Source organism: Bos grunniens, chromosome 19, assembly GCF_055505025.1.
Source record: "Bos grunniens cultivar Pamir isolate PY7600 chromosome 19, Bosgru_T2T1.0, whole genome shotgun sequence".
In the NCBI taxonomy this organism is placed as follows: domain Eukaryota; kingdom Metazoa; phylum Chordata; class Mammalia; order Artiodactyla; family Bovidae; genus Bos; species Bos grunniens.
In genome coordinates this window covers 23521870-23540099 of record NC_141183.1, presented here as the reverse complement: position 1 = coordinate 23540099, position 18230 = coordinate 23521870, and the positions used below count along the sequence as shown (strand labels likewise).

The 18230-nt window shown below is 36.8% G+C and overlaps 1 protein-coding gene across 11 annotated transcripts in view; it reads left to right on the top strand.

Moving 5' to 3' along the window:
• CDK12 (cyclin dependent kinase 12) overlaps positions 1 to 18230 on the top strand; it is a 63618-nt gene that overhangs the window by 25182 nt on the left and 20206 nt on the right. For 5 of the 11 annotated variants that reach the window (XR_015147640.1, XR_015147638.1, XR_015147636.1 and 2 more), the window contains exons 9-13: positions 4848 to 4925; positions 5909 to 6025; positions 6400 to 6531; positions 7900 to 8111; positions 9041 to 9493. Coding sequence is in view for 4 of the 11 variants with exons in the window: in XM_086357892.1 (XP_086214018.1) it covers positions 4848 to 4925; positions 5909 to 6025; positions 6400 to 6531; positions 7900 to 8111; positions 9041 to 9493; positions 13390 to 14102 (1705 nt within the window). In the remaining 7 variants the exon portion in view is untranslated. Of the gene's footprint in view, positions 1 to 4847; positions 4926 to 5908; positions 6026 to 6399; positions 6532 to 7899; positions 8112 to 9040; positions 9494 to 13389; positions 15008 to 18230 lie in introns of those variants that run through there. The other 6 variants (XM_086357894.1, XM_086357893.1, XM_086357892.1 and 3 more) reach the window with 4 other exon arrangements.

The following is an 18230-nucleotide window of genomic DNA, read 5'->3' as shown; positions in this document are numbered from 1 at the left end:
AAATATTCACCCCTATTGGAGTGGAGTTACATATACACACACCACTTTATGTAATAATATGTGATTGTCTTGTTTGGAAGTGTTGTTAGCTATTAGTGGTCTGTATCCATCAATTCATTTGGGTTTTTTTGTGGTATGATATTCTAATCATTTCATTCTTTCTTGGAATAAAGAAAGATTATCTATTTGGCTAACCTTGGGTACAAATGATATTGAAAAGGCTTAATTAGGAAGTTACCTGGCAGTCTGGTGGTTAAGACTCCACATTTTCACTGGTGAGAGCATGGGTTCAGCCCCTAGTTGGGGAGCTGAAATTCCACAAGCCACCTGGGTGGGGCCAAAAAAAAGTTTTTTAAAGGGTTTTATTAACGGGTTAAATCTTTCGTTTTATTTACCAGTTTTCAAAATAATAAGGTGGCTTACTGTTATCCTCCAAAGGTGACCAGAGAGAGGTTGTTTAGGGTTTGGTTTTTAGTGTCATTATGAACTCATGGATTTAAACATATTTGACATGTTTTAATTCATTAGAGTTATCATCCTTATTCCTCTTCAAACTGTCCAGACTTCAGTCATTGGGAGTTTATTCAGGTTAATTCTTGGGACCTTTTGACTCAACCATAGTGGAATTGATAGCCTCTATTGTTTTCTGGTTCTAGTCTCATCTAGTTCATTTCCTGCCACAGACCTAGAATTGGCCATTTCTCTTAAGGTGTCCTTTTAGTAGAAAATTATATTTAGAGACCACAGTTTGTATGTTAGGGGCATAGACATATTATATGGGTCATGTTAGTTAATTGTTTCTTAAGCTGTATTATTTATACACACTGACCTTGACCTCCATACTTTAGGATTCTGACACATATACTTCACAGGGAGCATATCACTTTTTTCCATCCTTTCTCTCCTCTATTAATGTCATTCTTTCAAAGGAGAACTACAGGGCTTTTATTTCAAAATTAAAAAGGGTGATGGAGAAAGAGCTTAATTTCTGTAGTAGCCTACCCAACTCAAATGAAGCTTTAGTTAAATTTTACTGACTCAAGCTGGGTATGTTTGTGTTCTGGACTATTTGCTTTAACAGTATTAGCTTTTAAATTGTCACAGCTAGGCTCTAAAGTTAACACCCCATTAAGATACACAGGGAAAGTTCATAGCTCTGTTGGTATTATTTCTGTGCAATCTACCACCTCAATGCAGTAGCCAAGTGTTGATTACATAATGATGTCTTCCTCACTGAAGGACTAGAAACTGAAAACACAAAAGCACAGTTGAAAATTAAAATTGTAGAAAATTATGCTTTCTTTAAAAGCTCAGTGACTCATTGAATTGAGATTTTGCTTGAGTTTTGATGTGCACTTAATACTTTGGTGATTCGTGGTAGTCTCTCTGAAGATGTTTTTGTGGGATGTTCTTGGCAGAATTAATCGATGGAGCAGAGCAGTTTAGTGTGAAAATCAAGAGAGAAGCCACACAGACTAATATAACACATTGTACTTAGAGTCTGTAAACTCAGCAGGGTTGTTCTTTCTATGTTTTATTTTACCTGTTGTGATAACACTGTATTTGGAATTTGATTTGGTAGTTAATATTAGAAACAAATTTTGCTTACACTTTTCTTTCTGTGAATAAGGTTTGAGAGACTATTGGAAGTAAGAATTTGAGGTTAACAAATGCTAAAAGAAAGTTGCTGTTAACTTTAAAAGCTACGTTTGTTTGCTTTCTCAAATTTTGTCAAGCTAAAGAATTTCAAAGTTAAACTGTATTATAGTCGTCCCTCCGTGCCCACAGCAGGGTTGGTTCTAGGACCCCCTGCACGCAAAATCCTGGGGATGCTCAAGTGTGTTATATTAAATAGTGTAGTGTTTACAGAATGCTCCAGTGTGTTATATTAAATAGTGTAGTGTTTACATATAGCCTACACACACCCTCCCACATATCCTCCACTATATTTTCAATAATCTCTGATTACTTACAATACCTAAACACTGTAAATGTTCCAATAGTTGCCAGTGTGGCAGATTTAAGTTTTGATTTTTTGAAACTTTCTGGAATTTATTTTCTGAGTATTTTCAGTTCATGGTTGGTTGAATCTATGGATATGGTACCTACAAATATGGAGGGCTGACTGTAAACACTGGTTTTAGGAGTATCTGTAAATAAATCTCATTTCAGAACACAGGCCATAAAAGAGATTTGTTGTCCCTTTTTTTTCTTTCCTTACATTTTGAAAAAAATATTTCAGGTATAAAAAAGTATAGAGTATTGATGTAATTTTTTTCATGTTTTAAGTTTATTTTGAAATAATTAGAAAAGATACTAGGATAGTACAAAGAATGTTAGTATAGTCTTTATTCAGATTTACTAATTTTTTAACCTTTCAATTGAGATTTATAATAAACTGCATATATTTAACATGTATAATTTGTTTTGACATTGGTGAAACCATCACCACAACCAAAGTAACGTGCTGCAGAATTATCCATGTGTTCCTTTGTAGTCCCTCTTTACTGTCCACATCATCCCATTCCCCACACCCACCTGCTCGCTCTTTAGATTGATTTATATTTCTAGAATTTTGTGGTAAATAGAATCATAATGTACATGTTCTTTTTCACATTGGCAGCTTTTACTCAACATAATTATTTTAAGATCATTTATGTTAGTTTTACTGATTTTTAACTTGCCACATTTCCTTCTTTAAATAATTTTATTTATTTATATTTGGCTGTGCTTGGTCTTGTTGCTGCATGGGCTTTTCTCTGGTTGTGACTAGCGGGGGGCTAGTCTCTAGTTGCAGTGCTCAGGCTTCTCACTGTGGTGGTTTCTCTTGTCGCAGGCAGAGCGTGGTCTCTAGATGCATGGGCTTCAGTAGTTGCGGCTCCCAGGCTCTAGAGCGCAGTGTCAGTGATTGTGGTGCAAGGGCTTAGTTGCTCTGTAGCATGTGGGGTCTTCCCAGATCAGAAATCAAACCTGTGTCTCCTGCGTTGATTGGCAGGCAGATTTTTTTGCCACTGAGCCACCAGGGAAGCCCTACATTTCTTTTATATTCATATATTTTATATCTATATATATACACATATATAAATGTGTTGTATGTATATATAATATATATATGTACTTATATATAATATAACATACAGTATATTCATAGAATAAAATGTATGTGTATATATATACACACACATATAAATATATATGTGTGTGTATATATATATGTTGTATGTTATATGTACTTACATATAACATACAGTATATTCATAGAATAAAATGTATGTTTGTATATGTGTACTATATATATCTTTTTTCCAGAACCATTTGAAAGTAATTTTATATGGTAGTGGTGGTGGTGTAGTTGCTAAATCATGTCTAACTCTTGTGACCCCATGGACTGTAGCCCGCCAGGCTCCTCTGTCCGTGGGATTTCCCAGGGAAGAACACTGGAGTGGGTTGCCATTTCCTTCTCCAGTAGTTCCATATATTCACACACTAATTTTGTCAGTACGCTCATAATGTCCTGGCAACAATACCTCATGTAATAGAGGATCCAGTTTAGTAGCACATATTACATTTAGTTTTCATTCTTAATCTGGAACAGTTACTTGGCTTTTTTTCGGTTTTGATTTTGGCTGAAATTTTAAGTTTAGTTAATTTAAAATATTAGTTTCAGGTATACAACATAATAATTCAAAATTTTTGTAGATTATATTCCATTTCAAGTTACTGTAAAATATTGACTGTATTCCTGTCCTTGTAGCTTATTTATTTTATACATAATAATCCCCTACCTCTATATTGCTCTTTTCCAGTTCCTCCTCCCCACTGGTAATCATTAGTTTTTTCCCTATATCTGTGTTTGTTTTTGTTTTGTTACATTCTTTCATTCATTTTATTTTTTAGATTATACATATAAATGGTAATGTACTATATTTGTCTGACTTATTTCACTTAAGCATAATACCCTCTAGGTCCATCCATGTTGCAGATGGCAGAATTTCATTCTTTTATATTTCAGAAGTGTTCTTTTTAAGGTATTACATTTGTACTCACATGAACCCTGCTTGCCTTTTTCTGGGGATGTTACTTTGGTCACTTAGCTAAGGTGTTGTTTTTTTCAGTACTAAATAGTTACTAGTTTTCCTTTTATAATTAATAAATAATTTATGGAGAGATACTTGGAGACTGTGTAAATATGTCAATATAGTTTTGAAAGGCCTTTTCAAAATGGTGAAAGAATTTAAGCATAATATATTTGAAAGTCTTGTTGAAACTGATTCTGACTGATGACAATGAACTTTAGAAATATAATGTTAAGAGGGCTGTATATAGTGCCCATTCTGCAGGGCAGATGAAGAAAAAGGCTAATATTATTCTTACTGAAATTGCTCAGCATCTTTGTAAAATTGAAGTGAGTTTTTTGTGTTTAGCTATTTCCTTAAATTTACAGTGGAATTGGTAGAAAAGGACTCTTGACTCCTTTTTTCTTTATTTGTTTGCCACACTACGTGACATGTAGGATCTTAGTTCTCCCATCAGGGATTAAGCACATGCCCCCTGCATTGGACGCACAGAGTCTTAACCACTGGAGTACCAGGAAAGTCCCTTGACTTCTTGTTTCTGCTTATAGACTGTCCTTTATAGGTGGCAAAAATTTGATCTACCAGCAAATCTTAATCCTTAATGTTTTTTTTCACCATAAGAAGTATTTTCTTTTATGAAAGTTAGGCCCTTAGTTTTGGGCTTTTTTAGTATATTAGATGCAACCTGATACACTATAAAAGTTTATTGAAATACATTTTAAATAAGCTCCAGGGATTTCTCTTCTGACCTCTCAATTTTATTATTTCTAGATGCATTCTTGGGGAACTATTCACAAAGAAGCCTATTTTTCAAGCCAATCTGGAACTGGCTCAGCTAGAACTGATCAGGTACAGCTGTGTATGTGTTCTGAGTGCCCAAGGTTGATCAGTAATCTCATCCTCTAATTTCTAATACTTTTCATTCATTCTACTAAATGATTTTATGCTCCTTATGTCCAAGTAAGTTTCTCTTCAGTCAGGTTTACCATATATTTTGTCATGGGCTGTATATACTTATATATGTAAGTAAGTGTATTTCACTTACTTAATTTGCATAGTTTTTATTAGTTCTTCATGTAAAAGCATACTGTTTTCAGAATAGTTGTTTATTCTTATTTGGGTTAGATTAAGATCAACTTTATTCAGTAAACATTCATTGAGCCTATTCTCTAACAAATTCCTATCACTGTTAAACTTTAGGATTCAGAAATAGGTCCCTGCCTTCAAAGAACTCAGAGTTTAGTAAGTGATGCATTATGTAAACAGATAGTTATAAAAGAGAGCCTTTAATAGAGGGTTTGGGTAAGGTCTGGGATTGGGATGGAATTTGAATTTTTTTTTTTTGTTTTGTTTTGCAATAAGATTAAAGGGAAGAATATGACAAGCTAATATACACTTTTTTAAAAAGATGGTGTATAACCCATTATGTGTTATGCAGTAAACTCAGTTTTCCATCAGAATTCCAGTCTTAAGCTCTCTTCTGCTAGTTCAGCAAGGACATTATAGGACCAGTTCAGCTCTTTGAAATTAGTGCTAACCGAACAAGAACAAAACTGGTAATGAAAATCTATGTGGGACATTAAGAACATGTTTTACAAAGCCAAATATGTGAATCATTTTGGACTATTGTGCCAGTATTTTCTCATTACTATTTTTTAGCCAACTCCTCTGTCCTTAAAGCAGTGAGGTGAGGTTTTACCTCTCTGCATGCCTTTTAGTTTAATAAGGCAAAAGCCCCCATACTTGAGGAGGTAATCATTTCTGCTTCTAGAGTCGCTAAAATTTATAATGCTCACTCACTTCCTTGTTCTTGCTTTTTGCTTTGTTTTCAGTCGACTCTGTGGTAGCCCTTGTCCAGCTGTGTGGCCTGATGTTATCAAGCTGCCCTACTTCAATACAATGAAACCGAAGAAGCAATATAGAAGGCGCCTACGAGAAGAATTCTCTTTGTGAGTTTGACAAATATGTACATCTATTTGTTTATGTGTTTGGCTGTTGTTTGGACTTAGCTTTTTCCTGCCCTGGGGAATTAGTGCTATCCCAGTTTATTATGCCAACACACTGTAGGAAAACATTTTATTTTTGAGCATTATGAGTTTCATCATAGTCTTGCATTCAAGGCTTCATGTTTTCTACCTGTGGTACTATTGCATTTCTTGAATCCTGTGTGGAAGCAAATCTGCTTTCTTGTTTAGCCAGGTTCCAACTCCCTTCTCATGGTTTTTACATGGAGTTGGAAATTCAGAGACCTTTGGCATAAGGTTACAGGCTTAAGAACTGTGGAGTCATTGTGAACTTGTTCTTTTGCTCTTCCTTTCCACAGCATTCCTTCAGCAGCACTTGATTTACTGGACCACATGCTGACGTTAGATCCTAGCAAACGTTGTACAGCTGAACAGACTCTACAGAGTGATTTCCTTAAAGATGTTGAGCTCAGCAAAATGGATCCTCCAGAGTAAGTGCTGGTGGCCTTGTAGTGACTCTAAACCTGAGAAACTAAAAATAATAGGTTTTTTAAAAAAGAAGCTGCAGTGGCCAACCAAATAAAGAGGTTTTTAAACATTTCATCTTTTTTAATTCCTTATATCTGCAATGATCATGTTATCCCATACATGCCAGAACAGTCCTAATTTTATGTATTTATTTTTTAAAATATTTGTTTGGCTGCACCAGGTCTTAGTTATGGCATGTGGGATCTTTAGTTGTGGCATGAGAACTCCTGGTTGTGGCATGTGAGATCTAGTTTTCTGACCAGGGATCAAACCAGTAGTTTGTCTATCTATCAGGCCATATGTCCTGAATTTTTATATAGAAAACATGGTCTCTGAATGTGTCTTTCTTCTATCAGAATCTTATTAATTTTCTCTATTATATGGGATCCTCAGAGGTTCTACACTCCCCATCTCACATTCTGATAGAAACCTTTGACTTTCGCTGACAGCATTATAACTTTCACGTCAGAGTTTATGGGCATTTCTTTCTTATAGGAACACTGTATCTTAAATGTATGAAATGTTAGTATATGAACAGGTAATAACTACAAATCTGATAATCCAAAGAAATGTCCTAATTCATTTATTATGTTTGAATTTTGATGCATTGAATGTGACTGAAGTATGTAAGCTTTTTAGCAAAAATTGGAAATTTTGGCTGTGGTAATCTGTGTTGTGGTAAGATTTAACTTACTGGAATTTATTGAGTATTGGAAAGTCCAGAAATGTATTAAACCTCACAAATGAAAATATTCAGTCATGGAAATTCAATGGGCAGAAAGAAAAAATGAACCAGTTTTTTGGTCATTAGAGACCAAGTAACACATAAATTGATTTTACACAGAGATCGTTTAATTACAATGTGCTCATGTGGTTCCAAGATTTAAATTACTACCTTGCCTGGGCTTTTTGTAAATATTAAGAAGGCAGTCACCTTTGGTCTGTTTATTCCCTATTAAAATTTGACCAAGAAAAAAAAAGTCTTCTTAATTTTTGTTATGCTAAGCACAAACAATTATAAAACTTAACCATTTGACTGGAATATGGACATTTTTATAGAGCAGGTGTGTGTGTCTCTGTTATTAGCAAGATCTTCATTTCTCACTGTAGAAAGAAATCCTTTGGGCATTTGGATCTTTAGTTCCTCAGACTACCATATGCCATGATTCTATTTACGCTGCTGCTGTTTACTAACTTTTCTGGTTATTTTTATATTTTCTTTATCCTTTCCATTTCCCCTTGCTCTTTGCCTTCCCATTTTAATCTCTTATTCCTCCATTCACTCAGTAGTGCACATTCCCACACACATTTCCCCTTTTGTCTTTTTCCAGCCTCCCCCACTGGCAGGATTGCCATGAATTATGGAGTAAGAAACGGCGACGGCAGCGACAAAGTGGTGTTTTGGTAGAAGAGCCACCTCCACCCAAAGCCTCTCGAAAAGAAACTATCTCAGGGACAAGTGCTGAGCCTGTAAAGAACAGCAGTCCAGCACCACCTCAGCCAGCTCCTGGCAAGGTGGAACCTGGGGCTGGGGATGCAATAGGTCAGTGCTGGGAAGGAGCCTTTGTGCTTTTATTAAGCACTTGGCAGATTTTGAAGGTCAAGTGTAAGGATTTGTGTCTGTGTGTGTGTTTTAATTTTTAGCCACTGAAGAATTAAAGAGTTGATATCCTCATTATGTAAGGGGAAAAGGAGATAAGCCCAGTTTTATACATGTGGTCTAGAAAACTTAAAATACATTATTTCCCTATCCTGAAAACTAATATCTCAATTCAGTGTGTGGCATAAATTAGTGAATTAGGTAAGCTGAATTTAAAGATTAGTTTACCCATGGCTCGCTAACCTATAATCAGAGCCCTGTCTGTGTTAGATTTGATAAGACCTTAGAATTTAATCATGTTAAATCATAGTCGCTAAATGTAGTTAGTTCTGTGGACTGTTATTTGATCTAAATATATCCAAAACTGTGTAATAGTGAATTTTTATAAACAACAAAGTAGCTCTCCTGTGGTACAACCGTTTTTTCTGAATTACAACTTCCTTCGCTCACTTTTCCTTCATTGTCTATTTAAAACAGTGGCTTTCAACACTGGCTGCACATTATAATCATCTAAAAAGCTTTAAACATAAACACCTCCAAACAATTGCCAGATTTCTAGGGATAGGACCTCAGGCTTCTGAATTTTAAATCTCTCCTGATATACAGTAAGGGCTGAAAATCACTGATCTTGAAGAATATAGATAAAGTCACTTTTACTCACAATACAGAGATATTTTAATTAGTCCCTGTATTTTTAAGTGAAAATATAAAGAATAACAAATGTGTCACAATTGGAGGCATGAAAAATGAGACATTCAAAACGAAACTTCATTCACTGGATATTGTAAGTTGCTATTGTCAGTTGAAGACGGCAAAGGTCCTTGCCTTGCCTCACCTCATCCTCTTATATTGGTTCCACTGTCTCCCCACAGGCCTCGGTGATATCACACAGCAGTTGAATCAAAGTGAATTGGCAGTGTTACTGAACCTGCTGCAGAGCCAAACGGACCTGAGCATTCCTCAGATGGCGCAGCTGCTTAACATCCACTCCAACCCAGAGATGCAGCAGCAGCTGGAGGCCCTGAACCAGTCCATCAGTGCCCTAACGGCTGCCACTTCCCAACAGCAGGACTCAGAGCCCACAGCCCCAGAGGAATCTTTGAAGGAGATAGCCCCTGCCCCAGCGGTCCAACCTTCAGCAGAACAGACAACCCCTGAAGCTTCAAGCACACCAGCTGACATGCAGAATATGTTGGCAGTTCTTTTGAGTCAACTGATGAAAACCCAGGAGCCAGCAGGCAACCTGGAGGAAAACAACAGTGACAAGAACAGTGGGCCACAGGGGCCCCGAAGAACTCCCACAATGCCACAGGAGGAGGCAGCAGGTAAACAGACCGGTCATGAATCTCATTGAGCTCAGGTGCTGTTGATCCTCTTAAAAATCTCTAATGTTTTCTTTTTCACATCAGTGGCCTCAGTTTCAGTTTTTCTGTAACTTAGTCTACAGAAGAACATAGCACCAAGTGATGTATTTCTTGCCCAGCTTCTTTTATTTAAGTCTCAAAGCTTCTTAAAACACCTTTCGTATACTGATTGTTTTTCCATTTCCTAGGAAGTAGGTAAGTAAAGTCCCTATGTTCTCACACAAGAAAACCACAGCTGTAGCTAGTGATGCATCTTGAACCACTGTGTGTGTGGTGGTCAACTAGTACTAGCACTTGAAAATCTGCCTTCCAAGCAAACCATTATCAGATTGTACAAATAGCCACTTGTACTCTAGAACAGTGAATGCTAGGTACTGAGTTCCTGGAAACATACAGTCAAGAAAGCCCTAATAAAATATCATTGTTAATCTCCCAAAGAATGATTTGAGAAGATTTCTAAGCAGGTAATTAACACCGTACATTTCCTTTCCAAAAAATAGCATATAAAAATGATTTCTTTAAATCTGTTCCTGAAGGATAAGTGAATGGACCCCAGATTAGGAACTGAACATTATTATTTTTTAAAAAATCGAAAAAAGGAAATATGTATACCTTGATCTTACATAAGCACAGCATGCAATTTATTAGAGGGAAAAGAACTTTAAATTTTCTAGTCAATTCTGATTCACAGTCTTTATTTCTAAAATCTTTACAATCTGTGTTTTCAACTCCTTGGAAATTTTTGCTGTCCATGAAGACCCCATGAATTGGGGAAATGAGAAGATGTACAAGGGCTGTTGGAGTACACTAACCTTCAATTTTTAGGGTGTTGCATTCACATTTCAAATCGGTTGGTGCAGAGCATATGCCTTATTTCCACTGGTACAGGATCAAATAAGTTATTGTATGTAAAGTTTTACAAAAAAGATAACAAATAAATTACCCTCTTTACTTTGTGGATAAGGAAACTGGGATCTAGGGAATTTAAATAAGCCTATCTGTGGTCCCACTACTGGAACCATATTATTGGCAGAGGCAGAACTAGAATTACTGTACTTTCTTAATGAATGTGTTTCTTAACTCGCTTTGCTATTTTGTCATAACAATTCCAATAGTTTTTAAGAGACTCTGGGATGTTATTCAACAGAGAAAGCAAATCTAGAATTAAAGCAGGTCTCTTTGTCTCATCTCTCATACTCTCCTCCCTCGTACCACCACCCACCCCCCTCACCAACCAAAAAAAATTATAATCAATAACTGAAAGAAGTTATTCAAGTTAAATGGCATAGTGATTGAAAGAAATTCACCCAATAATTAAGTCAACAAGCTATCAGCCAAATGGTGAAAATGAACTAAAATTTAGGCCTGGCTCATGGCCAGAAATTACTGGATTTATTTTTCAGGGGAGAGTAAAAATGCCATCACTAATTATTTCAGTCACTTCTGGATTATCCAGTTGGTGACTCTCTGCCTCTATCTTGCTCCTGCTACCTCTCATGTGGCTGTTTTGCTGTTCATCAGCACTTCCACCAGAGGGCAGACTGAGTTAGCCAGAGAAAATGAAAATCTATCCCTTTGGCTACTATTTAGCTATTCTGTGGAGAAGGAAATGGTAACCCACTCCAGTATTCTTGCCTGGAAAATCCCACGGACGGAGAAGCCTGGTAGGCTACAGTCCATGGGGTCACAAAGAGTCAGACACAACTGAGCGACTTCACTTCACTTAGCTATTCTGTACTTGTTGAGAAATGGTTATGGTTGAATCTAACTAGTAAAATGAAATTTTCAGTTATTTGTATATTTCATTGATCCCTCTCACCACTGGTACAGACTGTTAAGGGTTGGCAATATTGTTAACACTTTAAATCTTATAACTATGTTTTTTTTTAATGTGATCTTTATTTTTAATTCTTAAGATGTTTTATTAGCCTTTAATAGTTCTTTACAACCAGTCTGCCTTTGCTATTTTGAAATAGTTTTCGTCCTCTCATAAATGTGAAAGAATGTGAGCTCAAGAATTAGTTCTATTGAAATACAACTAAACTATTTGTATAAAAGGCAAAGTTTAAATATGAAATGTAGTATAGATGGAAGAAAATAAGTTTAGCTTTGTCCATTTTTGCAGTTAGGCATTTTTAAAGTTGTTTGCCCTTTAGTATTAAAAAAAAACAACAAAAAAAAACCTGGTGTTCCATTTCATGTATAGACCAAAAATACTTTTTAAAATAACTGGTACTGTGATGTTCTTATGTAGTGAGATGTGTAGTGTTGATAGTGAAAAACTCTGAAATCTATAGATATTTGTAGTCCAGTTAGCTTTCCTGTTTTTGGATGTCTACTTTTCAAGTTGTGAGTTTTCTATAGCTAATTTTTCATCCTTTAATTTAGCTTTCTCTACCATCTAGTCAGCCAGCCAGTCTGTTAACAAAAAATTGAGTGGGTACTGTATATAGGATGATCAACTTGTCCTTGTACTGTCCTGGTTTTAAAACCAAAAGTTTTAAACCTGGGAACCTCCTTCAGTCTCAGGCAATTGGGACTCTTGGTCACCCTAATTGTATTTACGTATAGCACCTGACCTTATCCTCCCACTGCTCAACAATTTTGTAGTATTTTCGGAATACTTTCATCTGCCCACTAAGGGTATGCTTACTTTACTGATTGTTTTTGCAAAATATAATTGTGGTATATATGCTACCAAAATACCTAATTGTTATAATTATAAAAACTACTTTTGGCTTGCCTGAGTAATGACTTTATATCACTGTCTCATAATAAAGAATTGATTATATGGACATTTAAAACTATGCTTCATTAGGGAACAGAAAAATCAGTCATTTGAAAGATATCCCAAAACAGTCTTTTCTTCAGCAAGGTGACTCCCAACTCTCTAAAGGCATGGTTCTGACTACTTGGTTTTGTGTGTCCTCAAACTCACACCATTTTACATTTCTAGTCTCTTGCCTTGGCAGGAGTTCATTATCAGACAATGATTGCCATGGTTAGGCAAATTAATCCAGTTGTGGGTAACAAAATGTCTAGGGAGTGGTTCTAATAAGACCTTTGGAAAGACAGAGTATAGTATTAGTTCAATACATTTCTAAATACTCTTCTCACTGTCTCCAAGATAAACAAATGTTTATCAACAGCCCATTCTGCATGACATTGCTGTAGTGACTTTTTATAATTACTGTAACATAGGAAGCTGAATGACAGTACGGTGGTTTTCTTCAGACTGTGATTATGGGGAGAAGGAGCTCAAACTGGGAGAAGCAAGTGTATGTGTATATATGATGGTAATGAAAGGTTTTTACTAATTTCATCTCACCTGTATATTCTTCTAGCTTTATTTTACGTGTTAACCTGATATCATCAAACATTCTGTAAAATGTGTTAGCTAAGTCCATACAAAGTTTCCTGTTGTACAGCAAGATTATGTCCTAGATATGTGACCACAGCATATGTATTGTTCCCTCTCATCTTCCTTCTTTCTACTTTATTTTCATTAATGTTTTGATCCAACAGCAAAAAGGGGTGGGGAGGCTACCAACAGCCTACATATTAGAACAGTTCCTTAAGGAAGGAAATGGAGGAGATCTCAGACAAAAATCAGGACAATCATTTGAAATACATGATTTTAACACCAGCTGTTAGATCCAGAATGCAACTGTTTTACTTTTAATCACTTGATTTTATTTATAAATTGCGATTTCCTGATCCCAAGGTTTTTTGCTTTATATATATTTGGTTACTTATATTGATATTTGTTTATGTTGGGCAGTGTGTGTGTGTGTGTTTGTGTTTATAATCACATGTGATTTTTAAGATGGTGTTTAAAAGAAGTAACCCTTCCACAGCATGTCCTCCTCACATTCTTCCACCAGAGAAGAGGCCCCCTGAGCCCCCCGGACCTCCACCGCCGCCACCTCCACCCCCTCTGGTTGAAGGCGATCTTTCCAGCGCCCCGCAGGAGTTGAACCCAGCCGTGACAGCCGCCTTGCTGCAACTTTTATCCCAGCCTGAAGCAGAGCCTCCTGGCCACCTGCCACATGAGCACCAGGCCTTGAGATCAATGGATTACTCCACCCGACCCCATCCTAACAGGACTTACGGAAACACTGACGGGCCTGAAACAGGGTTCAGTGCCACTGACACTGATGAACGCAACTCTGGTCCAGCCTTGACAGAATCTTTGGCCCAGACCCTGGTGAAGAACAGGACCTTCTCGGGCTCTGTGAGCCACCTTGGGGAGTCCAGCAGTTACCAGGGCACAGGGTCAGTGCAGTTCCCAGGGGACCAGGACCTCCGTTTTGCCAGGGTCCCCTTAGCATTACACTCAGTGGTCGGGCAACCATTCCTGAAGGCTGAGGGAAGCAGCAACTCTGTGGTACATGCAGAGACCAAATTGCAAAACTATGGGGAGCTGGGGCCAGGAACCACTGGGACCAGCAGCTCAGGAGCAAGCCTTAACTGGGGGGCCTCAGCTCAGTCTTCTGCTTATGGCAAAGTGTATCGGGGGCCTACAAGAGTCCCTCCAAGAGGGGGAAGAGGGAGAGGAGTTCCTTACTAACCTAGAGACTTCAGAGTCCTGAAAGATTCCTTCCCTATCCATTCTTCCATCCAGTCCTCTGAACCTTTAATGAAATAATTTGCCAGAGCGAGGTAATCATCTGCATTTGGCTATTGCAAAGCTACCTGTTGTATTCCTTGCTCACTTGCTCCTAGCAAGCGACTTATAAAATAGTGATATTGGCACCAGTTCCTCCTGGATGGGATATAGTCAGAATATTTACTTCAACTCTACCTAGTAAATATAAGTAGAGAATATGGAGAGGGTCATTAAATTGAAAAGTAAATGTTTAATTAGTTCATTTCCTGCACTTCTTGAGCAGAAGAAGGAAACAGTTTCAATTTTGAGATGGCTCAGGAGAGGTTCTTAAAGTTTGGCTTTTTTTTTAATGGTTTCTTTTGAATTTAGGTTTTTTGGTTTCTTTCGTTTTTGGTTTGTTTTTTTTTTTTTTAAGAGAATAGTGTTCACAGAATTTGAGCTGCTCTTAGGCTTTTGCTTTAAGGGAAACAGAGTGACTGGCTGGTTTAAATAAATGTTTCCTTCCTCTCCACCATCTCACATTTTTGCTTTCAAGTGAACTCTTTTTTTACCCATTGAGCATCTTGAACATACCTTTTTTCCAAATAAATTGCTCATTCTTAAAGTTTGCTCCACTTTGAGAAGACATGCCCCCCCCTCTCCCTGCACGTGAAGCAGGTTGTAGAAAGTGGCATTCTTGGGCAAGTAGGAAGACTTTATCCTATCTCTTTACCTTTTTTATCCCATCTTTATAGACTCTCTCTCTCTCTCTCTGTCTCTCTCTTTTTGAGGCATTTGTTTGGAAAAAAAATTAATTGTTGAGATGCCCAAGAACCTGGGATAATTCTTTACTTTTTGAAATAAAGGAAAGGAAATTCAAACTCCTATATTGTTCTCTGTAAATCTTCAATTCTGAAATTTTTTTTTTTTAACCATGTTCTGATGGTGAAGTTGATTTGTAGATGCAAACAGCCTAGGACATTGCTGCTGAGGTAGGGTTAGAGATGATCCCTCCATACCTGGAGGGTTAGTAACATCAGTTAGCATACTGTTTACACATATTTTTTTATGTAAAAAAAAACCTTTGAAACAGAGCATTGTAATATTGTCAAAGAGGAAAAAAAATACATCCTGAAAATACATGGAAATGTAACTTAGTTTAGGGTGAATATTTTTCTGAAGATATATCACTACCTGAGACCTTTTTAAAAAAAAGTAATTTTGAAAGAGTATCCCATAAGAAAGAACAGTATTGACATACACACATATCAGCATGAATATCCTGCCAATTCTTTTAAAGATTTTCCTCCAGAGAGATTTGGTTTTGGTAAAAGGGGTTAAATTATGACTTCGTGGCAAGAATTTTGCTTTATTATCAGAAAATGAAAGAGGGGAAGACTTTCAGGATGGGATAACCTGGGAGGTTTCTCATTCTGGCTTCCAGTTCTGTGTGAGTACCAGCATATAATGTGTTTTTAAAACATACACATTTATAGAAATTACCTGCACAGACCTAGATGCTTGTGAAATGTAGGTTAGCCCCCCTTTACAAAGAAAAGGCAAAATGTGTTTCAGTATCTTGGAGAATAGTTTACAGAACTCTTAAGTAAAGTTTTATGTTTCAATGCCAAGTTCATATATTAAAAAATAAACACTACTTGTGAGAGAGAGATGCGTTAATAAAAAAAAATGTAAAGAAATTAAAGAAGAATCCTCTTCTGATACTTACATAAAGACTATCTTCCCCTGTTATTGAAATAGGCAGATACCTGGTGTGTGTATTTCTTTATTATCCTCTGGGTTTTGGTCTGGCCTTGCCCTCAGGGCCAATCATTGATTAAAAAGAGAAACTTCTAGCCATTTTGGCATTGATGGCTTTTTATACCGGTGAGTCCAGTTAGATTTGCTAGGCTCACTGACACGCTGTTGGTAAATTGCATTAAAGTTCATCTGAACCTTTTGTCTGTTGACTTCTTAGTCCTCAGACATGGGCCTTTGTATTTTAGAATATTTGAATTAAAGACATTGGGCCCAACTCTCCCATTTTTGACTAGAGAACTTAAGCCTGGATCGTTTCAAAAGTATCCAGTGAGAAAAATTGGTTTTCCATCAAATATGAATAAAATCTCTATATATTTTAATTGTATTTTGGTTATCAGCAGTCATCAATAATGTTTTTCCCTCCCCAACTCTTAATTTTAATTATGCCAAATATTCTAAATAATGTACTTAAGTCTCCATTCCCCTATCCCTTCTATTAGGGAAGGGGGTGAGTGTGTGTGTGTGTGGTGTTTGTTTGTGTGTGTGTATGATCCCATTTCAACCTCCATCCCCAATTTGGGAGTCTAACCTTTCAATAGAAAAGATCTGGCAATTTTGACTATTTCTAAAGGCAAAGGGACAAAGAAACTCAAATATCCTGGAATATCTGTGTGGAGGAAGAAAAGGTATTTGGTAATTTTTCAGCTATGTTATCTATAAATGTGATGGAAGTAAAGTTTTGGTGGAATTTCTACTTGGGTATTAGAAAATTACAAACCAAATTAATTATATTCAGAAGTGGTTTTGGTTTTAATTATTGAACCATGGGAGATATTAAGTCCATTAAACACATTATTTTGAACAGATGAGAAATCTGATTCTGTTCACAAGTGAGAGGCAAAACTGGTTTGACCATGATCATTTTTGTGGTTTTGAAAACAAATTTGCTTGACCCGGTTTCTTTAGTTTCTTCTTCAACTGTCCATTGGAATGATAAGAATTTGAAGAAAACATCAAATCTATACGCTTAAAAGCAGGGCAGTTAGCACAAACTTGTAAGTAGGACTTCTTTTAGCTTATGCCATAGACATCACCCAAACCACTTGTGTGTGTGTGTGTGCGTGTGTGTGTGTGCGTGTGTGTAATATGCATATATAGTTACAGTACTAAAATGGTTACCAGCAGGTTTTGAGAGAGAATGCTGCATCAGAAAAGTGTCAGTTGAGACCTCATTCTCCCTGATTAGGTTACTGACACTATTCCTTTCTCTCTCTTTGTTTTGCCTCCCATTGGGTTTACTTTGTTTATGTACAGATATTTTGTAATATATTAAATTTTTTCTTTCAGTTTATAAAAATGGAAAGTGGAGATTGGAAAATTAAATATTTCCTGTTACTATACCACTTTTGCTCCATTGCATTTACTTCTTAATTTGTACCCTTTGAGCAGATCTAATTATATATATAAAGGGCAATTTTCCTCCATTTTATGCTAGGGGTGCTGTGTCTCAGAATCTCTGTAGACTCATAGACTACCAGAAAAAGAAGTTCTTAGGGTTTGAAGAGGTGCTTCAAAACATTATACTGGGAACTAGAAAATAAGAATTGGGGGAAACCATAAGATGTGATTTTCTAAAGTAGAAAACCATTGTACAAAAGTAATGATGGTGCCAGGCCGTCAAAAGAGTTGAGCTTCATGTACCCTGACTCCTTCTGAAAGGAGAGGTAAGTGGGTTTGAGCTCAACCGTCATCAAAAGAAGTTGGTATGAGGCTGTTTAGGCCAAAAAATAATCTCTTCAATCAGAGACCCTCATCCCCACACCAGTTCCTGTGTTACCATGAGTAAGGTCAGCATGGGGATGGATTAGTGTTCCCAGCTCTGTTGAGATTTCCTGATACATTGCCAATCCAGGAAGTAAGTCAAAATTGTTGATAGGGGTAAAATTCCTGTTATTTCCAAAACTTTTCCTGTCTCCAACTGAGGAGAAAATTGCTTTCCCTTCTCTTTCATGGTTTAAGACACACAAGACCGAACTTTCCCTTGTAATGTCTGTTGCAGTCCTGCTAGTTAGGACATAAGTAGACAGGACAGGAAAAGTATCAGGAGACAAGAAGAGGGGACATAGGTATCAGGAAGTTGTGTGTGGAATAAGCAATCATACAAGATTAAGGAGTACAGCAGAACAAGGAAATTAGGAAGAAATCTAATTCAAAAACTGGTGATGAGGATTGCCAGTGTATTTTTGAATCCCCACAGTTTAAGTATGATGTTCCCTTGCCTGTGGGCTGTCATATCTTTACCCAAGGAGAATGGAGAGCTCAAGATTGTTCCAGTTCCTGGAGTCTTGT